The sequence below is a fragment of the Aedes albopictus genome, chromosome 3, assembly GCF_035046485.1.
Source record: "Aedes albopictus strain Foshan chromosome 3, AalbF5, whole genome shotgun sequence".
In the NCBI taxonomy this organism is placed as follows: Eukaryota; Metazoa; Arthropoda; class Insecta; order Diptera; family Culicidae; genus Aedes; species Aedes albopictus.
Genome location: NC_085138.1, coordinates 123,942,595 through 123,969,687, shown reverse-complemented (window position 1 = coordinate 123,969,687; position 27,093 = coordinate 123,942,595). Strand labels below are relative to the sequence as shown.

At 38.2% G+C, this 27,093-nt stretch overlaps 1 protein-coding gene and 3 non-coding genes across 5 annotated transcripts; 3 read left to right on the top strand and 1 right to left on the bottom strand.

The window, feature by feature from the left end:
* Positions 1 to 204: 204 nt before the first annotated feature.
* LOC109622067 (uncharacterized) lies at positions 205 to 12,469 on the bottom strand. Of its 2 annotated transcripts, XR_009998633.1 has the most exons (4): positions 10,855 to 12,469; positions 2,645 to 2,780; positions 1,932 to 2,580; positions 205 to 1,411 (listed from the first exon to the last, which is right to left on the bottom strand). XR_009998633.1 is itself a non-coding variant. In XM_029878279.2 (3 exons), the coding sequence occupies exons 1-3, from the start codon at positions 11,741 to 11,743 to the stop codon at positions 2,313 to 2,315; spliced, it is 1,293 nt and encodes a 430-aa protein (XP_029734139.1). In that variant the 5' UTR covers positions 11,744 to 12,469; the 3' UTR covers positions 205 to 2,312. The 2 variants fall into 2 exon arrangements, 1 of the variants encoding a protein (XP_029734139.1); XM_029878279.2 differs by having other exon boundaries at positions 205 to 2,580.
* A 5,992-nt stretch (positions 12,470 to 18,461) lies between these two features.
* On the top strand, positions 18,462 to 18,580 carry LOC115254359 (5S ribosomal RNA). Its single transcript, XR_003891809.1, has one exon. It is a non-coding gene; the product is annotated as a 5S ribosomal RNA (ribosomal RNA).
* Positions 18,581 to 18,936: 356 nt separating this feature from the next.
* Positions 18,937 to 19,018, top strand: Trnas-gcu (transfer RNA serine (anticodon GCU)). Its single transcript has one exon. It is a non-coding gene; the product is annotated as a tRNA-Ser (tRNA).
* An 872-nt stretch (positions 19,019 to 19,890) lies between these two features.
* Positions 19,891 to 19,972, top strand: Trnas-gcu (transfer RNA serine (anticodon GCU)). Its single transcript has one exon. It is a non-coding gene; the product is annotated as a tRNA-Ser (tRNA).
* Positions 19,973 to 27,093: the final 7,121 nt, after the last annotated feature.

Sequence of the window (27,093 nt, the reverse complement as noted above, 5' to 3'; positions counted from 1 at the left end):
CCCTCTTTAAAGGGGCTATTCGAATAGTTTTGAGAGAGGACAAGTAAACACCATTTTTTCTAGATTACTTTGTGATCGCATAAAAATTGGTCTTCAATATCAAAAATTGAGCACATTAGGGTACTGGTTACCTTCTTAAGCTTGTGGCTCCCATTTTCATCCTACGAAAAACACATGACTAAGCACTGTTTGTTTTGTTTCTTATTTTTGTATTTTTTTTTTTGTTGGAAGTGAGCACGCATGAAAACAGAAAGAACGGAATCAATCGGTGCCGCTTGTTTTCGAATAGGATGAATATGGGAGCGTGAGATTACTGATGGCACGCATACCCTACACACTTAATTCAGAAAATGCTGATATCCCATTTTTTCAAACTTTTGCCGAGATTCGCACAGCCGAGCAATCAGCAAACAATCATTTTGCCGGGATCTCGGCAATTTTGACAGTTCATTGCTGATAGTCGGCAATCGTTTTTCTGAGAATCAGCTAACAATCGTCACTTTTTGCTGAGATACCAGATAAAGATTTTGCTGAGCAGACGGCTGTGCGCGATTTTGCCGAGCCCGCGAATCTGTTTTGAGTGTGTATGATCAATTTGTATAAGTGTGTTCACACCCGGGAAAAATCCGGGAATCCGAAAATTGAATTTGAATGTACACCCTGGAATACATTTTCGTGGTCATTGTTTTGATTTATAGGGTAATTCAGAGGTTCCCAAACTTTTTGCTATGGCGGCGCCCTTTGACATTTCCAAAAATGTCACGGCGCACCAAAGTTTTTAACATTTTTTTTTTTTTAAATTTTGGGCAACTATCATTTTACATTGTGCAAGACAAAATCGTGAATCACTTCTCTAATATCATGTTTTCAGAATTCAATATTTGAAAAACTAACTTTTTTTTAAAATTAATTTCTCAAAGATAGTTTAAATATTTGTAAGATTTCAAAAATCATGTAGATTTCATCATAGGAGTTTTAAAAATAAGAAGAAACTCAGATGTAAAGGTAAAACAAGCTGCTGAATATCAACAATTCAGCCAAAAATTCTAAAGCGTTTTCACTAATTAAAGAATTCTTATTGAATGAAAATGACTACACAGAACTTGACCAAAGCTTCAACAACTTTTATTTATTTTGGAAAATTTTGGCAAATTGGGACACATAAAGAGATTGTAAAGACCTGCCAGGTGGGCTTTGATTGAATTTATTTTCATAAATTTCAACTTAACCCTTTGGGCCTGGATTATAACCCCATTGATGAAACCGAGCATAAAAAACTTATTCGAGTTCAGCGAGGTTGCGGCAGTATTGATGAAACAGTCCGGTTCGAAAAGGTCAAAGCTAGCTCTTCACACTACCAGATCGGCAAACCTGCATGCCGGTAAGCTATTCCGAAGACCTTGTAATTATTCTGAAAAGAACGTAAATAATGTTTTTGAAATTAAAAACTTTGGACAAGTTTTAGTAAAATCAAAAGTCTGAAGCAAAAACAAAATCAAAAACTTGAAATTGATACCAGAAAACCTATGAAACAATCGAAGAGTCAGGAAAGATTAAAAAAAGTGAGCGACACTAGTATTACTAATATAAAAAAAATTAAAGGTGTTCCGCAATACAAATAAAGAGTTTGTTTTTTTCGTTTCGTCGCAAAAGCCAAAATCCTGCGGCGCACCTGGGAAAGGTTCGCGGCGCACCAGGGCGCCGCGGCGCACAGTTTGGGAAGCACTGGGGTAATTGATCCGATCATGGAGGAGTTAAGCACTGGGTTCATGTTTAAACCACAATTGTATCGCTCCAAGCAAACTTTTTACATGGATTGAATTGAAAATAATAAAATCCACCCTTAATCTACAGGAAAATAACGCCACTTTGATGTTGTTATGAGCATTTTAAGTAGATTCAATAATGAGTATTTACTAAGCTTTATTCACCTATTATCTCCAGCAGTGTAGTAATAGTGCCTTAGCATGTCAGAACACGGTTTTCCGGTGAAACTAACTAGGATGAGTAGTTCAACTGTGCTGGAAAGATCAATGTTAATATCGTTTGTTAAAAAAAAAAAACAAAAAAAAACATTTTCATATTTTTGCAAATAATTTCATATCATTTGTTTTGCGAAAATTCTAGTAAATACAGATGAAATATTTTTTTTTTTTTTTTTTTTTTTTAAGAGACTTTACCGCAATGCGGCATTCGCCTCTAAAACAGATGAAATATATTTTCTAAAAATATACACTAATCAAATACGAAGATCCTGGATTATAGTGTCAGCTGCAAACATTATTACACTTCCACACATGCGCCAAATCCCCTCACCAGTCGCTCAAACTGTGCGGATCGCGGTTTTCCATTACCAGTTCGTCCACAATGGCACGCACGTCCGCGGATATTTCCGTATTGCGTAGGTCGAACCGTTGCAGCGTTTTGTTCTCCTGGACTCGTTCCACCAGATGTTCACCCATGGCCGGACCCAATTTGTTGGAGGAGAAATCCAGAAATTTTATACTGCTGTTGAAGCGCAACATCATCAGCAGATATTCTTCGATCTCCTCGTCGATGGAACAGCAGCTGAGATTCAGTCTGTCAAATGAAAAAAATCAATCAGGGATGATATCCGAATAGGTTCTATGTATGATTTCCGTACTCTTTCAAGGGAAGATAAAACATCATTGTTAGCACACATATGGCACCCTCGCTGAGAATAGGATTCAATCGGAGATCTAATTTCTCGATGGGTCGTCGTCTTATTAGATGTATAAGGTCCACGATACTGTCGGAGGCTGCAATTAAAAATAGTTCCGTTACTAGGGTATTTTAACCAATAGTGAACCACTTAGTAGCTGAAAATTACTGCTCTGATCGTGAAAACAGTATGATATCCTAATTAAATTGACTTTGATGACGATTGCGCAACAGATTCTATGTCTTTCCCACTCACATTGCACACCAAAACCGAACAAAATACCCTATATTTTTCATAAAATAATTACTTCAAATCTGGTTCAAATTAAATATCTGGCTGTTAGATACTACAATTTAGAAATTCACTACATGCCGGATACTGATATGACAACGAAAGTTTGAGGCTGTCTTTGTCAAATACATAGTTTGTAAAGGTATCGTAGTCCACGATATACAGCTGTGTTCATAAAAATAACAGTGAAAGCCGTTTTCCATACAAAATGGCCAACTTTGCCATGCTGTAACTTTTTTCTGCTTTGAGCTTTTGAGCTAAAAATTTGACAGCGAACTACAAATATGGTGAATATTGTTTAAGCAAAATCTGAGAATTTTTGAAGCACGTGGAAAAAAGTTAAACACTATGTGAAATTGATCAAAATAATAGCAGTGTTTGTTTTGATTATTTTTATTCAGCCAACATTTTCATTTTTTTTAATCTTATGCATTAATTTGTCATCAAGAAGGAAACTTTTTAAATAGCATGCAAAAATATGTCTATTTTCTTCAAGATAAAGCTACATTCCAATTTATTTACACTGCTACCGTGCCATGCCCTAATACCGTGTGCCTCCTAATACCGTGTATTTGACAAAAAAAATCAAATATTTTACTAAGTGTATTATTTTTTTAACTGAGTAACTAGCTCAATCATTAGCATATCGAACCTTCTCAGTTAGGCGTGATAAATTTGGCACATATTTACAAAAACAAGCAATTAAAAATATTTACACAATGTGAGTGCAAAGTAACAATACACGGTATTGGGGCATGGTTCCTTTAGTGTTCCAAATACCGTGTTTCGGCTAAAACTTGCAAACTGAAAATATTATTGATAATTTTTACTTCATGAATCAATTGCACTAACCTCTAGGCAACGTTTGACGCATAGGTTCTTTTAAGTATGAACTTAGTATGATTGATATAATGATGATTCAAAGGACCACCAATGTATGCGGGTCACATACACGCCCAGGTAACCAATAAGCAGTAAAAATGGCATTAATTCGGCACTATATGCGCCTTTACGGCAGGTCATTAAATGCTAATTTGCCCCATATGCGCCATAAGTGCTACTTAAATGCAGGTTTTGGCCCAATATACGGATGATTTAATGCTTAAATTTCCTACCCCCAGATTGTCAAAAATAAAAACAAAAAATTTCCCCTGCCCATTTTACGGCCTCTCTTTCTCTTCTATTTTTATCTTCACTCTCCTGTGCAACTTTTGAGGCTTGGGGCACGTTTTGAAATTCTGTTCTTGTTTTTTTTGCTGATTTCGGCGAAATTGGGATTTGATCTCCCGTTCCTCGGGTTGACGATGATGCTGAACCTCGCTACGATGTAAGCTATAGATGATTAGATAATGTGCGTTGGTTTTTTGATCAATTTAAAGCTTGAATATTACTGCGGCAGTAGTTTCGTCGGATATGCTATGTGCCCAGCATGTGCTGATAATTAAATCGAGCATTGGAAAGTAGCCAAAACCATGGAATTTATTTGCCAAAGCATGTTTTTTTAGTTGCCACTCTATAAATGACAGGACAAGCGAATGATAATGGCATCTACATCCGGGGCACGTAAATTAAAAAGTGGAAATGTGTTGTGGGTTCAGCATCACTCCTCCCACATAGCAGTTTTATGGCACTAATATAGCAGTTATGCTGCTTGTTGACCAAAACATACCGTGCATCTGAAATGCTACATAACTGCTGTCAAATTTTAAGTAGCATTTCAATTGCTAATATAGGGCAGTTTAGCCGTCGAACTGCTATCATACGGCAGTAAGCAGGTCAAATGCAGATATAAAACAGAAATTCGGCTTATTCAAATGCTTATTGGTTACCTGGGCGGTATTAGGAACAATGGTATGTTTTACAATTTTGATTTTAACAATGGATTAAACATTTGGAATTCCATTAATCATATTTATTATACATAATACGCACAATAAGCAATAATATAGCGTTTTAAAAATCAAGAAACATAGATTATTTATTTTTACAGGGCTCTTTGAAGTGAAGAGTATCCTTAAGGTCACGGTATTAGGGCATGGCACGGTATTATTTTGAACAATTTCACATAGTGTTTAACTTTTGTTTCACCTGCTTCGAAAATTTTCAAATTTTGTTAGGACGAAATTGATCATATTTGTAGTTCGCTGTCGAATTTTCAGATCAATAGCTCATAGGAGAACAATGTTACAGTATGTCAAAGTTGGCCATTTTATATGGAAAACGGCTTTCACTGCTATTTTTATGAACACAGCTGTACGGTTATAACATTGATCAAAATATTCGATCTTTCTTGATTAAGGGATTATAGGTAGGGGATAGACAAAATTATCGGGACAGGCAAAATTTTCCCTTCTCAAAAAATATTCAAATAGCTGTAACTATTCGAAAAGTGCATCAAATATTCTCAAATTTTTACTGTAAGTGGATCAATTAGTTGTGTATCAGTGGACAAAAAAAATCTTACGCGCCATACAAAAATATTTGGCTTCTCATTCAAAAAATCTTACCAGGGGGGTTGGGGGTGTCGAAAAACCTTGAAAATCCCCTTACGTAATAAATGGACAGCCCCTATCATTGAAATGACACACTTTTTGGGCAAATATTGTCCCAAAAAGGTTGAAAAATGGCTTTCCGTAATATAACCTGGTAGCATTGACTTTAAAAGCATTGAATTGAGCGTCATTGAAAATAAGTAATTGAAAAATCACTGCGATTTCACCCATTTCCCCCCAGAGGAAGCACATTTTCGGTGCACTCGTACAGCTTACGCATTGTATCACACACAACAAGTGAATACGTTAATTGAAAACAAATTCATCGTAGAATCGACCAACCGAAGAATATTTTACATTATTTGCCATAAAATTGATGTTAACATATAGTTTTTATATGAAAAAGAGCGTATTTTTGCGACAGTAAGACGATTTTTAAAGAAATTGCATACCTTTAGGCGTTTAATGTGGGTCATTCTGTAACTTAATAACTTTATTTTATTTTTAACTTACAAAGTACCGTAAATTGGGGTGTAGTTGATCAGTGGGGTGAACCTGATCAATCAATTACCCGCGAATATGGACTTTTAAGAAAGTTACCATTCCATTTAAATGTAACGTCATTGGCATGCGAATGGTTAAAATATAATTGTTGCTACCTTGAAAGTCTATATCCGCGGATAATTGAGTTATCAAATTCACCCCACTGATCAACTACACCCCAGTTTACGGTACACCAGTTGTAAGAATTTGAAAAACTTATTCAGAATCAGCATCATTGAATTTAGTTTCTTCGATAATTTTCCATTCTTAGAACGTTATGTCATTGATTGATCAACTTCACCCCGGATTGAAAGTTTGCAAATTTGGCCATTTGAGCAATTTTTATAAAATTTAGCAATTTCTTGTAAGAATTTCGTTTACGGAACTTCGAACAGGTCCACTCAGTACATTTTTTGAAAATATTTGTTTGGAGTCATGTGCATGATTTTATTCAAAAGAATAGAGGAAACGTGGTCAACTTCCCCCCAGATAACGGTACTGAATCCTTACGTCTCCGGTTTTGATCTAGATCAGTTTTATTTTACTGTAGAGTCTGGATGTGCATCTTCGAGGGTTGCAGTCTTCAGAAAAGTGCTTCGTATATGGTTGTTACAGTATGCGGCAGGAAAAAATGCGAAAGTGTTTTTCAACTTCAAACCTCGTTTTCGTCCATTTGACGTTAACCAATCCATGTTTCAACGTTCCATGATCTCTAATAGGCTAGTTATCTGAGATTTTTCCCATTTTGGTCACTAACCTTTACAGGGCGGCGCCTGAAACTGAAGACAATCAGAATTTTCAAACCGCAGAAAAGTACACAGGTCGCTAAATTTCGTATCTGATAAAACAAAATTTTTAATTTTCTCTGCAATATCACTAAATATGTACTTATTTCATCTAGTATGTGAAACTACATGGCTCTGGATCAGTGTGGTCTAATAGTTCATCGAATTTAAGCTAATTTTTGTACTGTTATAGTCATTTTGTTTAATGATCATTGGGCGCGCAGTTTATTGATACCCGCTTATTAGGCTTACATTATCACATGTTTAACATCATATATGTTCATTTTTATTTAGCAGTGCTAGAATATAGACATTGACTGATACACTATCATGAAAAAATGGTCATATATATCCCATATTTACTGTGTAATAGTGCCTTGAACTTTTGTCATTTTTTCCTGCCGCACCCTGTAATTTATTTTTACGTTTTCGTTGTTGGTTTAAAACAACTACAACTAGATCTACATCAGTTTTTTGTTTCGATATAACTCTCTCGTGCTCCAAATGTACCAGGAATATGACAGTGTTTAGAAAGATGGTTTCTTTGGCAAAGCACTTTGGAAGTCAAGGGTTCACAGTTGCTGGGCCGTTCCTTTCACGATGGTACCACTAGACGGCGCTAGTGAGAACGTTCCTCCTGCAATCTCGTGGAGATTCCATCTGTAATCTTGTGGATATTATCTTCGGAATCTCGAGGAGATTCCTTTCGGAATATCGTGGAGATTTTTCCTGGAATCTCGTGGAAATTAGCTTCGGAATCTCGTGCAGATTCCCTTCGGAATATCGTAGGGATTCCTTTCGGAATATCGTAGAGATTCCTTACGGAATCTCATGGAGATTTCCTTCGGAATGTCGTTGAGATTCACTGCGATTCCCTTCGGAATCTCGTGGAGATTGCTTTCGGAATTTCAACTTCATTTGTGCATAGAGAGTAATGCTTGCTTCATTTACACCGTATTTATGCATGCATTACGGCTTGGTTACTTGGGGACCTCCTCAAATATTCAGACTAAATTTCAGTGATTGAATACCATGAGCATACTCGCGTAAAGCGCGGTTTACTTTTTATATTTTTTTTATACAGGGTGTTAGGTTCGTGAGTGCAAACTTTTTGAAGGGTGATAGAGGACCATAAATGGTGAAAAAAATTGTTCTACGCATATGGTCAAATCTCAACTGTTACGTAGTTATTGAACTACCCATGTTTTTGACTCTCATTGTCTTAACTGGCTATAACTTGAAAATGGTTAAACTTATCGCAATTTTTTTACCCTTATTCGAAAGATTATTGAATTTTCTATCAACTGGCATCTTTGAATCGATTGGTTTAGTTAATTAACTAAGTTTTCTAGAGCAAAACAGCTAAAAATAGTGTGTTTTAATTTGTTTTTGTCAATTATCTTTGAAACATGCGTAATAAATTAAAATTCTTTCTTTAGCAAAGTTGTGGCCCCTGTTCAACTCTACAATTCGTTTTTTGACACCAAACTTCTAGCTCTTATCGTTTTCTAGCAATTTCGATTTAAATGTGCGGCACAGTGCGCAAAAAAGTGCTTACCTTGACAGTTGCAAATTTTTGACCTGAAATGCGATGTTTAAATCGAAATTGCAAGAAAACAATAAGAGATAGATGCTTGATGCCAAAGAACGAATTGTAGGGTGGAACAGAAGCCACAACTTTGCCAAAGAAATAATTTTAATTTATTACGCATGTTTCAAAGATATTTGACAAAAACAAATTAAAACACGCTATTTTGAGCTAGTTTGCTCTAGAAAACTTAGTTATTTAACTAAACCAATCGATTCAAAGATGCCATTTGATAGAAAATTCAATAATCTTTTGAAAAAGGGTAAAAAAATTGCGATAAGTTTGACTATTTTCAAGTTACAGTCAGCTAAGGCAATGAGAGTCAAAAACATGGGTAGTTCAATAACTACGTAACGGTTGAGATTTGACCATATGCGTAGAACAATTTTTTCCCCATTTATGGTCCTCTATCACCCTTTAAAAAGTTTGCACTTAGGAACCTAACACCCTGTATAGGGTTTTTGACCCCAATCCCGGCACAGATGGCATAGATACACTGATAAACAGCTCTGCGCACACATCTTCAATAAAATGAGCGCCGCTCTCTTTTGCTACGAATGTGGACCGGCAACAAACACACATCGCTCAGTCGCAAAACTTTGCGTGAGAGTGCGAATGTGTATAAGTTGCCACACCAGCTGCGCGAGACGTCGCAGAGCTCAAACTTCTTCTGCGTGAGCTTTGCTCATTTCTAGGAATGTGCTACACATCTGCGCTGACTGAGCTGCAAGTTGTATGCTCTCGGAAGTACAGAGTAGCGCAGCGCTGTGATGTGAGCTGTGTGTTGGACTGTATTTTTTTTGTTTTCCTGCGCTCACCGTCGTGCGCGATGGGACAACGATGCCAAGCGCGTGCAGTCGGACCAGACGCAGAAGATAATTCTTTACATGCACTCTTTCTCACCATGCAGGCTGTGTGTAATGTGTATTTTTTTATCTTCTCACTTAGCGCTCTGAGGTGTATGCCATCTCTGGCGGCACTACATGTAAACATAATTTTTTAATACGTAAATTTACAACGAAACGATGGTTTTCGTCCAATTCTTCCATCTGAATCAGCTACCTTATTGCGTGAACTTGTTGTTAACAGTGGATTAGCGTGGCTCAAAATACCACATATCAAAAAGTTCGATGGGCCCCCTTCTCATTTCGTTCTATATGACGCCACGATGCTCTGGTCAAATTTTCAGCTAAATCCGTTAACATTAGGGCGGTGCTAAACTCATTTGAAGTTTGTATGGGAATTTATATGGGAAAACATCGTTTTTAGCATTTTTCTCATGAGGGGCACTATTTTTTCTTAACACACATAACCGATTATATAGAACTATAGTCTTACATATGCCGAAAAACTTTGTCGAAGACCGCAAAGTCATCCGAGGCTTGTATGAAAAGATATTACATGCAGACCATTTGGTGGTGCTTAACATTTAACATGTAAAGGAATAACAATAGCAATAAAATCTCATTGAATGGACCCGTACTGTCTAGGCTATAACTTTTTTCGCAAGTGTCTGATTACGTTCCAGTCTTCTACAAAGTTTTTCGGCATATCCAAGGCTATATTTCTTTAAAATTGATTACGTGTTTCAAGGAAGATTACAACCCCTCAGAAGAAAATTGCAAAAATCAATGTTTTCCCATATAAACTCCCATACAAACTTCAAACGAGTTTAGCACCGCCCTAATGTTAACGGATTTGGCTGAAAATTTGACCTGAACATCGTGGCGTCATAAAAAACGAAATGAGAAGGGGGCCCATCGAACTTTTTGACATGTGGTTTTACCATACAAGCTTGAGCCACCCTACAGTGGATGTTGTGAAAATTTACTGCCGGAAAGTTGATTTTGAACGAGTTCACTGCCCCTAGTTCAGCACTAATTCTTGACACCAGTGCCGAACTTCTAGCAAAACCAAATGGGAAATCACTTCGGCACCCATCTTTGTGCTGTCGAAGTGCACCCGTCTGCGTGTAAGTTTTGTTTTGAGCACTTGTGCGACTTGTGCAGCTTCAGAGTTAACGTGTAGCTTATTGACTGTAGATCTCGTTGCGGAAATGTTGCGGGAGATTATTACCTACGGAAGTGCGTTTGGAAAATATGCGGCAAGTGATATTTTGATTTGTTTTGCTGTGAGGTGCCGGGAATTGACGCGGGTGCCCAAGTAGTTCGAAACCCTATCCTGCCGCCACTCGCATAACAGTCCCATATTTGCTGGGATTCCTATTCATATGGGACTGTTTTGCGTGTGGGGGCAGTATCGTTGTCGCACTATAAATTCGAAACTGGACCGCTGTTATGAATTTGGAGTGGGCGTCAACACTACTTCACACTTCTGTATTGAAATTTTAACTTGAAATTCAACAGTTTCGTAAAACGGGTGTCCATTTCGCCCTGGGTGTTCATTATGCCCGAGTCCTAAACACTAGTTTTGTTTTTGTAACATCTTCAAAGCTGCCCCGATATTACTTACAAAGAAAATTGTTCGTGAGAACCACTTCCTTGATATTCGGAAGCGACTCCGGCGAAAGCGCATCGAAGAACGCTCGCACACCCACGTCACCGCACCGGCAGTGCGGAAAGGCTATCGTGGTCAAATTCGGACATCCCTTGTCCATTGCTGCCGCCAGTCGCCGCATCATCATCGGTTCCAGTTTGGTGCTGTGCAGTCGAAACTCCGTCAGCTCATAGCAGCGTTCTATCCCCTGGGTCATCAGTTTGATGTCCTTTTCCGTAATGGAACCGCAGCCGAGATAGAAGTTGTGCCCGGCGTTTTTCACGTCGTATGTGATATCTACTTTTCGAAGTTCTCTCAGATTCGAGAGGACCACATCCAGCGGTATGTGGTCGGTGTTATCATTCGTCGACGGCTGCAATTGGTCCAGCTTGAGTTCTTTCACGTGCAGCGAACATAGATCTACCAAATGCTGAACACTTTCCTGATCGTAATCGTTGGGTTTCATTCGCTCCAACGTTTCTTTGATATGTTGCTCCAGGTAAACTCTAATCCACGGTTTACCATCCACATTCACTGGATAGTAATTCTTCCATCTATTCACGAAAGCACGCTTCCAAAATGCATCACTTCTAATCCTGGCGCAAAGGTTTTCCAGAGGAAAGTTCAAATCTAGCAAATCCAACAAAAAATGTCTATCCTCACATAGTGGGATCTGTCGGAAAAACGGAATCGACAGCCAGTTGTGCGCGATAGTGTTCAGGCATAGAATTTTCAACGGTTCCGGATTGCACGTGTCCCATTCGAGATTGATACTGTCCACCTGTCGGTTCTCATCCCGTGACAAGTGCCGGGAGCAAAAGTACGCCCGATAAGTGTTGAAATCCAATGTGTTGGGAAATTTCATCTTCCACAGAATGCGCGGCGCGCCCGACGGATACAAACTTGCAACAAGAACTGAACTTCGAGTCTGATCCCGTCCGTCGTCGCCGATATGCTACATATATCTACCGTAGGTACGTTTGATCAATGCCGTCGTCGGGTGCCAACTGAAAATGCGCGCTGGCGGGCGGCGTTCAGCGTCAGGCAGGACACACGACATTCAACAGCGTGTGATGCGATTTTCCGCTTTTCTTGGAAAATGTGCGGCTAGTGAATTTCGGTACATACAAATAGCTATGGTTCAAACAGAAAGGGAATGTAGGGGGATGGAGGACTTCTTTTTTTATTTTGGTTCCCACTGGTAACCAGAGACAGAGTGGCGTTTGTTTATTTTTAAAACAGTACTAAAATTCACATGATGTTTTGTTTATATGCGAATTTTCTGGTGGTGGCGTGCTAAATCTTCTTTCCGCACCAGTTTCGTTTCAAAGTTCATCCGATACCTATAAATTCAAAATTGTTAGAAACGACGACTCTGACGATTTACTTTCTCGTTTTTTTTCCTTTCTCCTCCCAGATTGACAGCGCGGATGGCGTATAATTCTAGTAAGTAATATATGAGCCATTTTGGCATGAACATGTGTTTAATTTTGATGAATGTCATCGTCTCACTGGCACGGTGAAGGAAATTACTCGCCTGATGAATACGGCACCTGTTCAGCTGAGGGCACTATTGCGCTGCAATCAAATAACACAGGTTTGCAAACCCTAGAATGTGAACATGTTTTTTTGTATGTACTTTTACGCTTGCAGGGAATCTATCTACACTACCCGTCATAAGTACGGACTTACTAAAAGTATTGCAACAATATTGCATCACCCTGACTCACTTCGATATCTCCAAAACCTGAGAACTTACAAAGATGCTGTCTTCAGGTAAGTTGTTCAGAAGCCCAAAAACAACAACTTTTCTGAAGGCGGCATTCTTGTAGGTGTGCTGGTTTTAGAGATATCGAGGTGAGTCAGGGTTATGCAATATTGTTGCAATACTTTTTGTGAGTCCGTACTTATGACGGGTAGTGTATATAAAAATGTCTTTGAAGTCGCTTTGAGGTAACAAAACTCACGAACGGATGAACCGATCAGCATGACTCTTGCTCGGTACGATTCGTTATATAAATAGAAAAATATACGAAAATCAACTAAAAAGTAAGAAAATTGATAAAATACATATAATGTATTATTGGTAAGTAGTATCAAGCTTGACCGGAACTTTATCAACTTGCTTCGTTGTCAATGTGGTACAAATTCGGTTTCCTTGACCCATTCTAAATTTTCATACACATGTAATTTTTAGGAAAATTGACAAACTGTAAATGTTTGTTCATCATTTGTGCATGCATTAACAAAGATCATATTCCAGTGATCAACGGAATTTTTCATGCAAAGAAGCAACAGTTATTGAACAATGAATGTGGAAGTATGAATTTTTGACCCATTCTCACCCCCAACGACGGTACAGATCTTGGATTACTTAACGTAGGCAACCGCCCAACCTTCATGGTATCTGCCAGAGAGGAAGTGTTAGACATATTGTTTTGCTCTAGTATAACAAATCACGAGCTGACCAATCGGCATGCGTCAGATGAAGAATCTTTATTTGACCATCGCTGCCTCTTTTACGAACATGTGAATGTTACTTCGCAAACTTTGCGTTTCAGGAATCCCCTGTCAACCAACTGGGACCTTTTCACTGTTTTAGTTGCGGCCAAATTTCATGGATACTCACCATCCATGGCACTCCAAGTGATTTAGATGATGCCGCTAATACTTTAACGTCCTTCATCATGAAAGCTTTCGAAAAAGCTTGCCCTCTACGGTCTGTTAAGATCACGAGAGGAACACCTTGGTGGAACTCTGATCTGGCGAAGATCAGAAAACAATGTAAAAAGAGTTGGAACAGAGCTGGAAAATTCTTTGCACAAATTCCCTTTTTAGTGAAGTCAGTCGGTTGAACAAAATCTTCCGGCACCCTTGGCAAGCATCAAGATTGGCGCCCCTCGACAATTGGAAATTTGCAAAAGTTTGTAGTTATTTACTTTTTCTCGAAGTTTTTTTTTGGATTTTGGTCTTCCGAAGAAACAAATTCCCCCCGTTTTTTTAAATTTCCTTTTATAGTGTTTTCCTTTAGGTATTTCAGTGGGAGTCGCTCAAAAATTTTCCAAAATTTATTTCTCTTATAGGAGTATAACAACGAACAAATTTTACATTTCAAGCATCTCACTCATTATCATTTTTTCGGTCTTGTTAAATTGGTTTTACCAGAATTCTCCAATAACGTTACCAACAGTTACTTATGGAGTTTAAATAAAATATTGATCATGCGAGAGAAAGTTGGAATTTCGGAAGTCAAAACTTCGGCGAAGTTCGGCGTCGGCATTCTATTTGGGGTTCGCTGACGCATAAGAATTGCCTGTGTCGGCGACGCTTCAATTAGAATGCCGACGTTTTTACTTCGGCGAACTTTTGTTGGGGATATTTGATTTCACATATCGACTTCGATCTAAAATAAATCAATTTGTACAATATTTTCCAGAAGATCTGTAAGAAACTTTTCAGTAATCATTAGACAAACCATGGACATGGATAAACATCAGGCGAAATTCCTGAAGAAATTTCTATATGAGTTTTTGTTGGAATCCCTGGAAGAATTCCTGCTGGAATTGCTGAATAAAATTATGCAGGAATCTCTGAGTGAATTCTGCTGGAATATCTAGCCTTATGAAAATCCGGGACACATTTCAGCAAAAATTTGCAATGGAGTTCATGTAGTAATTCTTGCAGGAATTCCGGGGGTAGTTCGTGAAGAAATGCCCGAAGGAGTGCCTGTAGGCAGTATTGGGAACACTCACTTGCAAGGGTTTGATTTAGTAAAATGAGTATAATTTATACTCACCTCGTGCTGTGTGTGACCTCTACTGTATTCGGCAATGTTTTAGATGAAACTACAACGCAAAAGTCTTTCAAACATCGTTTTTTGATAGCATGCTTCTAAACTGAGATCGTTGCAAGTGAGTATAACTTTTTGCAAGTGAGTAATCCCAACACTGCCTGGTAAGGATTTGTCGAGAACTAGAGTAAGATTTTCTGAAAGAATACTTGAAAGCTTTTTTGAAGGAATCAAGTTTCTCAAAGAATGAATGTCTTGAGGATTTTCTAAAAATGTCGATAGAAGATTTTATGAAAAAAAAACCACTGAAACATTTCTGAAGGAATCCATGGAAGGCTTTCAAAAGAATCTTTTGCAGAAATTTTGTATGAAATCAATGGAAGATTTTTCAATGGAACGCCCAGAGAAGTTCCCGGAGGAATTCCAAATTTGTGGTTTTCTGGAGGAATTCATAAAAGATTTAAGGAGAAATCTTCAGTGAACATAGGACAATTTCGTAAGCAATCATCGGAAGATTTCTAAGCGATATTAGAGCTTTCTTCTTAAATGGAATCGGTAGAAGACTTACTGAAGTAAACTTTGGCGAATTACAAAAGACATCTATGGACGATTTTCTAAACCAATACATATCTGGAAGAATTTCTGAAGTAATCCCTAGAAGGAATTACTGCAGGATTCTATATAGGAATCCATTGAGGAATTGCTGAGGAAATCTATTGAAGGATTTCAAAGTAGTTCTTTAAGACATTTTTGCAAGAATCTCTATATGAATTTCTGAAACAAAACTCTGGAAAATTTCACAACAAATTCATTGAAGGTTTTCCAGGACAAACCCAGGAAAAATAGTAAAATAGAAGTGAGAAATAGAAGCATGAATAATTTTTGAAGGATTCTGTGAAGAAATTTCTGAAGGTATTCTTTAAGAAAATTTACAAATTTATCACTGAAAGACTTTTTGAAAGAATATCTGCCGAAATTCCTTGTTGAAATTTTGGAAAATTTATTTAATAAATTTTTTGGAGAAATATCAAAAAGAATCCTTTGACTAATATCTGAATAAATTCCTAGATAACTTTCTAAATTTTCAAAGAAATAAAAGAATTCTTAGAATGAAACTTTCACTAGAATTTGAAACGTATATGATTTTTGCTTTGCTCATTTAAAAAAATAAAATAATTTCTCAAAATAAAATAGTAGATAGATTCCCAGGCAGGCCCGTGCACAGAAAATGCGACAAGGTAGGGGTTTTTTCCTAATTTTGTCAAAGGGCGGAGGGGTGCCAAGTGGCCATGAGAGGGGTTTAACTCCCAAAACCCCTCCCTTGTGCACGGGCTTGTTCCCAGGTAACATCATTGTAAATGCTCAAAATAAACTAGAGAAATCTTAATTTTTGAGAATGCAGAAAAACGTAAAAAGCATATCTATTTCAAATACTGAAAATAGTGAAATCTTGATAACATTCAAGAAAACATTAGCATCATCCTGTTTTCATCTATAGCCTTATGCCTTTTCGGTGCCCCTCTGAGGCTAGCGCCCTTGGCGGAGGCCAACCGCACGCCACGGCTTTGGTTCTGGAATGCTTATTCAACACCCACTTCCCCGGATGTGTAGATATTACATCTTCGGATGAACCTGATGTCTTTTCTTGTAGTTATGATTCTCGGTCTTCGGCCCGGCGAGTATTGTAACTATAAAAAACGATTAAGTGGTACTAAATAGCTTTGCCAACCCCCCCCCCCCTCTCAAATATCCTGGGGCAGATGGGATCAGGGATGGGAACACTCACTTACAAAGAGTTACACTCACTTGCAGTTTTCTTAGCTCAGAAGCGTGCAATCAGGGGCGTACAATTTCGTTTCAATGATACACTTTCATGCAACATTTGAATGAGTCACTTCAAGTGTTTCATACATTTTTCTAATGACTCGGTCGTTAAAAAAAACTTTTCCACTCATCGTAGCACTCGGTAGTCTCCCACCCGGTCGCATTGCTTGTGCTTCACCCGTCAGAGCATTAGTGTCTCACTGGTGCGCGCTAGTCTCTCAATGGTTACGGGCGCCCGTTAATTGGATTTAAGTGGTCGAATTTGTTATCCTCTTTCATAAAACATAATTATCATTCTATTGGCGTGCACCACTTTTTAAAAATGTGGTTTAAATAGTGTTTTTAGCATGTTGAAGTATTTCAATGACTCATAAATGAAACGAAAATCCAAGTGTATCATCCCATATTTCATACACACTTGTTTCTGTAGCAGCAACGAACGAGTGTGTTGCTGGGTGAGAGATGAAGCATCACAGCAGTCCGTTCGCATGGGAAACGATTTGCTACAGTCGTCGTACGTCATGTTTTCCTTTCGAAATTGCACGACCCTGCGTGCAATCAAAAAAACAATGTATGGACGACTTTTGCCTGGTGATTTTGTCTAAAAGTTTTCCGAATAGAGTAGGGGACGCACACGCATACCGAAATCGTGAGGGAGCTGCGAAGGCAACTCTCCACGAGGTGAATGTAAATTACACTCACCTCGTGGAGAGTCGCTTCCACAGCTCTGTCACGACTTTGCACACCAAAAATCGATTGAGGGTTTCAGCAAAATTTTGCTGAATTGTGCCGAGCTGAAGGTTTCAGCAAAAATTTTACTGAAATTCAGCAAAATTTTGCTGTTTTGTTCAGTAAGCTCTGCTGATCGCCAGTAACGTTTTGCTGAAATTCAGCAAACTTTGCTGAAAGTTCAGCAAAAAATTTTGCTGGACCCTTCAGCTCGGCAAAATTCAGCAAAATATTGCTGAAAGCGTTTGGTGTGTGGGATTCGTGTGCGACCCCTATTATATTCGGCAAAGTTTTAGACAAAACCACAAAGCAAAAGTCGTCCATACATCGTTTTTTGATTGCACGCTTCTGAGCTGAGAAAATAGCAAGTGAGTGTAACTCTTTGCAAATGAGTGTTCCCATCCCTGGATGGGATCTGTCTTATTTTGCCTCAGATGGGATTTGATTATTTCAAACATGTTTAAAAAAAACTATGTACTTGTTTGCAGTTTTGCTGCAGTGTACATATATTCAAATCTTGGCGAGATATTACTGTAAAGTTTATTCCGAAAGTGGGTCGTGCGGTGCGGTTAGACCTATCAGTTTGACCTCCTTCCTCTGAAATGCGTAAAAAGCATTGTGTATCATCACATCCGTGATGTTCATCCGGCCAACGTGCCTCTTCATGTGAACAAGCATGCTTACCAGTCTGGAAATTCCACTGTGACTCTTTAGCACAAATTTGTGTACGATATCGACGGCATTCGCACAAAAGCAATCTAGCTTGAGCGTTTTCTTAGATATCGATGGTGCTTTTGATACCGTGCCTTTCGATGCCATATTGGTATTCGCACGCAGTCATCTCCAATAATTTCCAATTGGATTTACCAAATGCTCAAAAACCGATATCTTTTATTTTTATGGAATACATGCTTGCTTATTCCAACCTCCAGTAGTTTGCGGGAGGTATGGGCTCCCACGAGTCAACGTGATTTTAGACAGTGACAGCCCTTTGTCAGCCGAAAATGCATTGAAGCCTAACCTCACATTTTAAAAAGCTCACAAATTTGCATAGCCGAACATCGCATCACGTTGCAATCTCATTGATTTATTAGAATTTTTGTGTAGTCAATTGAAAAAAATGCCAGCACAAAGCGATGTTGGAGTTTTCAAATTTGTGCGCTTTTGAAAAATGCGACTCATGGCTTCAATATATCCTTTGGTGCGTAGCATAAAACCCCCTTCGGAACTATTCCACACCGTCAACGTTCATACCATGTTGAAAGCACCAGTTCTCGTCCGATCACTGAAGTTAAGCAACATCGGGCGCGATTAGTACTTAGATGGGTGACCGCTTGGGAACGTCGCGTGTCGTTGGCCTTTTTATTTGTTTTGTTTTGTTTTGTGTGACAAGTACTATTACCAATATTTCAAAAATTATTTATTTGGAAAAATAAGTCCGTAAAAAATAGACCAAATGTTATGCGACTATTCTTCCTACAATATACTCGTTATATGAAAGCGACAAAGAAATGTTTGGATGCTGCTGTGCGATATTTGCTTTAATATAATAAACATATCGTCATAAGTGGCGTATGAAAGGTTGTTAGATTATTTATTGCTCCGCCAATCACCCAATGCCGAACTCACTGGAATTGTACCGTTCTGGTCAATCTTGACTTACGTCAGGGATCCCCGTTCAAAAAGGCGTTTTGGAGTCCTATTTCTACACATCTGACGAGGTGGCCGAGAGGTTAAGGCGTTGGACTGCTAATCCAATGTGCTCTGCACGCGTGGGTTCGAATCCCATCCTCGTCGGTAATTCTTTTTGGTCTCGACTGTGGAGCTATAACAATACGACAATACTCTGGCCTTAGTTAGTAGCGTAATTTGGTGAATGATAGATGCGGAATTTATCATTTATCATGTTTATCACACATGCATGCATGATTAATGAGAGATGATATTTGATTGATTCCATGTCCAATCATCAAGATGAAACTTCAGCACTATGATCTCGTTATTCAGATGCTGGAGCTATCATCAGTCAAGCTAACTTACATTTATAAAGAAGCAATTCACACAGGAGGAAAATAACTAATTATACGTTCTTCGACTTCCACCGAAACGCCACACAAAAAAAAATAAATACATACACCATAAATACCACCAAATCCTGCCTGACAACATTTCACAAGATATGGAAACAGCTGTGTACAAGCAACAGTTGAAATATGAGTTTATAGACTTCTGTGGCACGTAAATAGAGCACTTATCCCCTAGATGTTATTCGTGCATTTGTTAATCGATTTGCTTTTATTTGCCGTTCTCGCTTCCACTTCCACAGCAGCTGTCAGATAGTTTATGGCAGCTTTACGATGTTGCTATTATTGTTGGTTGCTTTCGCTGGCTGACGTCGATAAAGATGGTTCATTCCAACGACCCTGCATTTCAAGGTATACACTCCGATGCGAACTCAACCAAGCAAACACCATCATATCAAACGGGAAGCTCTCATTCTCTCCCTTTGCACCGTTCCCTAACGGTGATGTCATTCATTCGATTCAGCACTCACCACTACCAAGCTGGGCGTACCGTTATGATTACTTTCGGTCGCAAATCTTTGGCATTCCAGCTCGAGTGGGGCCGTTAAAAAACTGAATCGGCTTTACGGTCGGCAACGAACGTACGACGAGGTGGCCGAGAGGTTAAGGCGTTGGACTGCTAATCCAATGTGCTCTGCACGCGTGGGTTCGAATCCCATCCTCGTCGAGTAATATTTTTTGGGTACTGGTTGGTTTGGGAAATTACAGTAGAGGCTCTATTTTAATGTTTTAGGTTATTAATTTGAAATTGATGTAAGGGAAAATCGATGATGATTTTGCTTGAATTGAAAATGTACCTAATCGTTTGACAATCATAATTGTTTTTTGAATTCGAAAAATTTGATTTTTGATTTTAACTTGACATTTAGTATGGCAGTGCTTGCATTTCATTGCCTTAAAATAATCACATGTTCAAGAGAATTATTGCAATGCAGAAAATGTTATTTGCTTAGAACTTTTAATTGATTGGATATTCCACTTACATTATTGTGTGGAAACAATCGCACAGTTCATAAATTATCGAATGACATTCAACATTTATCATGACGGAGACCGCGCTGATTTAGGTACTCGTTCCATGCATTGTCGTGTTTGGTGTTTTTCGCGAGTGTGCACGGCACAAACTAGGTAGTTTTGTGAAATTTAGTTGTTCAATGCCAGCTGCCCAGTTCCTTCCGGTCGGCACAATGATAACTATTTTCATATTGGTGAGTTCGTTCTTTATTAACCTTGCTTTTGCATCACGTTGGGAGCAGCTCGCTGACGTAGTGTTCGGTTTTGGTAAAAAATGACCCTAATGCCGAATTAGGGTTAAAACCTCCGCGGCAGGGATTCTTTTGATTCCCATTTCATCAGAAAAATACAGCAGTCATTCGTTTAGGAATTCCTTTGGAATTTTAACAAATTTCGCCCGCAATTCCATTATAGAACACTCTCGGAAATTTTGTTTAAGAATTCCTGCGGAAATACTTTTGAGAAATCATTCTGCATTGTTTTCAATCAACTGTTTTTCAAATTCCTTTTAGAATGACTTTGGCAACTGCCTGTGAAGTTTTTAAACCATTTCTTTAGAAATTCTTTATTGGCAGTTTCTGTGTCCATCAAGAGCAGATTTCTCAAATTTCCGAAGGAACTCCTGAATGAATTTTTGAAGAAAACCTGAAAGGAATTTCTGAAAAAAAAAACATTTGAGGAATTCCTGGAAGAATTCCCGGAGCAATCTTTGAGAGGCTTACTGGATAAATCCCTGAAAAAATACCTGGATGAATCCCTGGAGCAATTTCTACAGGAATGCCTAGTGGAAACCCTGCAGAATTTCTGGAGGAATCCTTGAAAGAAGTTCTGAAAGTATACTTGGAGGAATTCCTGGATAAATTATGGGAAAATTACCTAGATAAATTTCTGCAGAGATTTCATGAGGAAATCCTACAAGAAATCCTAGAAAAATTTCTAGAGGATTCCTTGGAGGAAATTCTGGAGAAATTACTGGTGGAATCACTCGAGAAAAAAACCTGGGGAAATCTCTAGAGAGAATCATGAAGGAATGCCTGGAGAAACTTCTGAATAAATTCCTGGCGTAATTCTTGGAAAAAATTCTTGGATGAGTTCTGGAGGAATTTCAGGAGAAATTTCTGAAAAAAACCTTGAAAAATTCCAGGAGGATTTCCTGGAAGAACTCTTGGAGGAATTTCTGGAGGATTCCAGGAGAAATTTGTGGAGATATCCCTGGGGGAATCCCTGAAGCAATTCCTGGAGGAATGTCTGGAGAAATCCCTGAAAAATTCCTGGAGAATTTTCTGGAAGAATATCTGAAAAAATCCCTAGAGGATTTCTTGTAGAAATTCCTAGACGAATTGCTGACATAATTTCTGAAGGATGCCAGGAGCGATTCCTGGAGGAATTCCTGAAGAAATTTCTGGGATATTTCCTGTAGGAATTCCTGGATAAGTTGCTGGAGAAATTCCTAGATAAAATTCTGGAGGAATACTTAGAGGAATTCCTAGAAGTATTCCTTCGAGAATTGCTGAAGGAATTTCTAGAGGAATTCTTGAAAGAATTACTGGATACATTTCTAGAGGAATCTCCAGAGGAATCCTATGAGATTTCTATTTCTATTTCTGTTTTTTTTTATTCTATTTCTGAAAAAATCTCTTGAGAAATTTCTATAGGAATTCCTGAAGAATTCTTCATGAAATTCATGGAGAAATCTCTGGAGTAATCCCTGAAGCCTCCTGCTGGAATCTCAGGAGAAATTCTTGAAGAAATTCCTGGGGTAATTTCTGGAGGAATTCCTGGAGATCCTGGATAAAATTCTGGAGGAATGCCTGGAGGAATTCTAGAGGAATTCTTGAAAAAAATACTGAATGAATTTCTAGAGGAATCTCCGGGGAAATCCTGGGAGATTTCTATTTCTATTATTTTTTTCTATTTCTGCTAGGATGCTGCTGTGAGATATTTGCTTTAATATAATAAACATATCGTCATAAGTGGCGTATGAAAGGTTGTTAGATTGATTATTGCTCCGCCCACACACTATGTCTGAACCAGCAGATTATAAAAATCGAATGTACATCATGTTTCTTTCCACGGAATATCAGAATTCATGCTGTATTATCATAGGCAGAAACTTTTAAAATATTTAATCGGGGAAATTTTGAGTTTTTTATCTGTTTAGCTGTTTTTCATACAAATTTGCATGAAAAAAAATCCCTTGTGAAAATCCTGGAGGAATTTTTAGCGGAATTTCTGGAGGAATTCCTCGAGAAATTCTCGAAGGAATCCCTGGGGGAATCCTTGAATAAATCAGTAAAGAAGTCCCTGGAGGAATCTCTAAAAGAATTCCTGGAGGAACACCTGGAGGAATCCCCGAAATATTTAAAGAGGATTTGCTCGAATAATCCTTAGAGAAACTTCTGGAAAAATCTCCGAAGGATTTCCTGGAGGAATCCCTGGGAAAATCCATGGAAAAAGTTATGGAGAAATCCCTGGAAGAATCCCTGAAGCAATTCATGAAGGAATCTAAGGAGGAATCCCTTAAAAATTCCTGAGGGTATTCTTGGAGAATTCCCTGGAAGAATTTCTGGAAAAAATCCTGTAGAAAATGCCGAAGGAATTCCTGAAGAAATATTTGGGGTAATTCATGGAGAATTTCACGGAGGAGTTCCTGGAGAAATTCCTGGATAAAATCCTGGAGGAACGCCTGGAGGATTTCCCTTGGGAATTGATGGAGGAATCCTTGAAGGAATTCCTGGAGGAAACTCTGGAGGAATTCTTGCAACCATTACTGGATGAAATTCTGGGGGAATCTCTAGGGGAGCTCTGGGAGAAATTTCTGAAAAAATATCCTGAGAAATTTCTGGAGGGATTCCTATAGAAATTTATGGAGGAATTCCTGGAGAAATCCTCCAAAGAATCCCTGGGGGATTCCTTGGAGAAATTTGTGATAAAATCTCTGGAAAAAACACTGAAAAAGATCCTGGAATATTTAGCAGAATTCCTGGAGGAATCTCTGCAGCAACTCCTGGTGGAAAATCAGGAAGAATTTTTGGTGGAATTCTTGGAAAAATTCCAGAAGATATTCCTAGCGAATACTTCGAATTATTAAAGATTGAATTATTGGAGCAATCTCTTGTACAATTCTTGAATGAATATATGGGGAATATTTGAAGAAATCTCTGAAGGAACACTTGCAGAAATACCTAAAAGAATTTTTGTTGGGAATTCTTCGAGAATTTCTTGGAAGAATCCTCGAAAAAAACTCGTGAACAATCTCTGGAGGAACCTCCACACACATCCCAGGATAAATTCCCGGTGGAATGTCTGGTGAAACCCATAGAGGAATTCTCAAAAAAAAAATCTGGAGCAATCCATGCTGGAATGACTGAAGTAAGATTTGGAAACACTGGAGGAATTCGGCGATCCATGAATAAATATCACAAAATTTTGCCATTAAACCAAGCTTGTTATTTGGTCAAATTATATAATAAGATTGAAGGGGTTCTCTTGGTGAAATACTTGGCAAAATTTCCTGTGGTTCTCGAGTAAAAAATTTTGATAATTGTGGATAAAAATCTTATTTATAAAAATAGTTTATTTTTTGAGATATTTTTTCAGGTTAAAGTTCATTGAGTTGGCTCGAGTTCGAGCTCTGTAATTTCTTCGGCAATTCAGTCAAAAATTATTTTTTTATAATTTCTATTTATGTGTACTTTAACTTAGACTAATTCTACACTCCGTCAAAAATTCTTCAGGCAATGCCTTAAAAATTTATGTTTGTATTTTCTTGAGCAACTTCTTCGAATCTATAAATTGATTCGGTTCAATCTTTCGGGAGTACCTACTTTCTGCAATTCCTCCGAAAACCCTCTAAAGAATTGCTTTGGAAATTCCTTCGGCGATTACAGTTGTTTTTTTGGCGAGGATTTTCGGATTTTTTTCAGGAATTTCTTCAGAAATAACTTAGATATTTTTGTCGGTATTTTGCTTAAGTCAGCAATTCCTCCAGAAATTCGCAAATATTTGCAAATGCTTTCTACAAAAAAAAATCTTGCTGAAATTTCTTTAAGAATTTCATGGACATTTGTGTTTAAAAATCCTGCAGAAATTCGTGCAATAACTTCTTTGGGAGTGCCTTCGGAGTTTCCCTTAGGAATTGCTTCAATAAATCTTTCGTAATTTCTTTTAGAAATTCTTTAGGTAATTGTTTGAAAATTTCTTTGAGCAGTTCTTTCGACAGTATCTAAATCAATTCTTTGTTAATTTTTTAATTTCAATGTAAAGGAAAATTACTCCTTTATTTATGAAATTCTATTTGTGCAATACATTAGATTATGTTACTTGGGGTGTTTTCTTCCTAATCTCTTTAGTTGATTGAATATGTTTAAGAGCCCTAAATGAAATTTTAGGCAAACTTCTACACAATGATAAATTTATGGGAAAGTATTGTTGATTCTCGAAAGAATTGTGGGTAGAATTGTATGCTTTTGAAAGACTTTGGGTTTATCTGAAATGTATGATATGCCCAATCGATTTCCTGAGTAAGTTTTTGAAACATTCCCTCAGCAAAGATTTTTTTTTGTTAAACTCTAATGACATTTTTTTAGGATTTTCGAAAAGCAAAGTTGGGTAGTATTTTTGGAATGCACAGGGGCGGTCACAATGTTTGGGATAGGCAACTTTTTTCTCTCTCAGAGAAAAGTTCAACAAGATGTAATTTTTCATAGAGTGCATGACAATTCCTAAATTTTGACTGTTTGCCAACCTATTATACATTACTGTATGTACATCATTGGTACAATTTTGTGCTCGATTGGTTAATCTTTCTACGAAACTGGAATCGTTCTCGACTAGCTTCGCGAAAGATTAACCAATCGAGCAGAAATGTGTACTAATGATGCACATACAGTAATGTATAATAGGTTGTCAAACAGTCAAAATTTGAGAATTTTTTATGCACTCTATGAAAAGTTATAGGGTTTGGGTACTAGTAGTGGACCCCCTAAGCCATCGAAATTTACTTCTGCGGCTTTTAAGCTTGTTAAGGCAGTGGATTGCTCCAAAGTCGATTTTTTTAACAAGTTTCACGTCCCCTCTTTATGTTAAGACCGTCAATCATACAACATTTATAAATTATTCCAGTGAAATTCGCATTTGAAAATACGCATCGGTGTTGCCTATAATGGACACCACCGGGGTCCATTATAGGATTATTTACAAATATCTTGGCGCCTATAGTGGACCCCCATTTGATTTCCATGTTAGCTGTCACGCCGCCGACGGTGCCTATAGTGGACCCTCCTTGAGTGTGCGTATAGTGGACCCTTTTGAGTGTTTACATTCATTAAATAGTTAAAATAACCGATTGTTGCGGCCAATAGGTCATTTGTTTGCCAGGAACTGCTGTGTAGCAATGTAATTGAGGTTCCCCCGGTGGAAGTTGCTTGAAAATAGTTGATTTGGGCATTTATATTTGAGTTTTTCTGAAGGGGGTCCACTATAGGCGCAGGGTCCACTACTAGCACACAACCCCTATAGCTTGTTAAACTTTTTTGTGAGAGATAAAAAAAAGTTGCCTATCCTAAACGTTCTGGTCACCCCTTGTAAAACCTAGATTTTTTGGAAAAAAATCTTTAGAAGGACAAAATAAGAATTCCTTTACAAATTTCCTCTGGATTTCCCTCAAGGTTTCCTGCATGGGTTCCATCAGGGAACCTTCCCTGGATTCCTTCATAGACACCTCTCGGGATTTATTCCATGGTTTCGCCTGAAATTCTTCAATGGATTTCTTCCGGCATTTTTAACGGAATTCCTACAACTAATTCCCCCGCAAATCGATACGGGATTCCTTCATAGATCCATCCCGAAGGGATTTCTTGAGGACTCTTTCAAGGATTCCACCATGCGTTGTTTCTGGAAGTCCGTTAGAAATTCTTCCTGTGATTTCTTCATTGATTCCTCCCGGGATTCCTGCAGGGAATTCTTCGGGGATTCGTTATTTAATGGATATTTTCTGCTTCTGAGATTCCTTCAGTGATTCCTCCAGGGTTCTCTTCCGCGATTATCTGACGGATTATTTCCAAGATTGCATCAGGGATTTTTTTTTTTTGATTCCTGGATTCCTGTTTTCAGAAATTTCTCTCGAGATTCTTAAAGGGCTGCCATCGGGGATTTCTCTTAAATCCTTTCAGGGATTCCTTCAGAAATTTATCCCGTGATTCGTTCATTGATTCTTCCCGGGTTTCCTTTAGGAATTTATTCCAGTATTACTTCGGGATTCCTCCCGAAACTCTTTTAGTGATAACTTCAACGATACCTTCAGGGATTTCTCCAGATATTTATTCTGAAATTTCTTCCGCGATTCCTGTTGAGATTTCTTTAGGGATTCCTCCTGACATTCCTTCGGGAGTTCCGCCAGAACTTTCGCCCGGGAATCCTACGTTAATTCCTATTGGGATTCCTAAAGAAATTGCTTAAATGATTCCTTCAGGGATTCTCCCTGGAGTTTCTTCAGCGATTCCTCTAGGATTGATTTAGAAAGCTACTCATGGATTCTTCCAAGCTATTCAAACGATTTTTTTTTAGTTTCATTAGGGTATTGGTTCCAGGGTGAGGGCCCATATAGCCGAGGCGGTAAACGCACGGGTATTAAGCATGACCATGCTGAGGGTGACGGGTTCGATTCCCGGTCGGTCCAGGATCTTTTCGTAAAGGAAATTTCCTTGACTTCCTTGGGCATAGAGTATCTTCGTGCCTGCCACACGATATACACATGCAAAATGGTCATTGGCA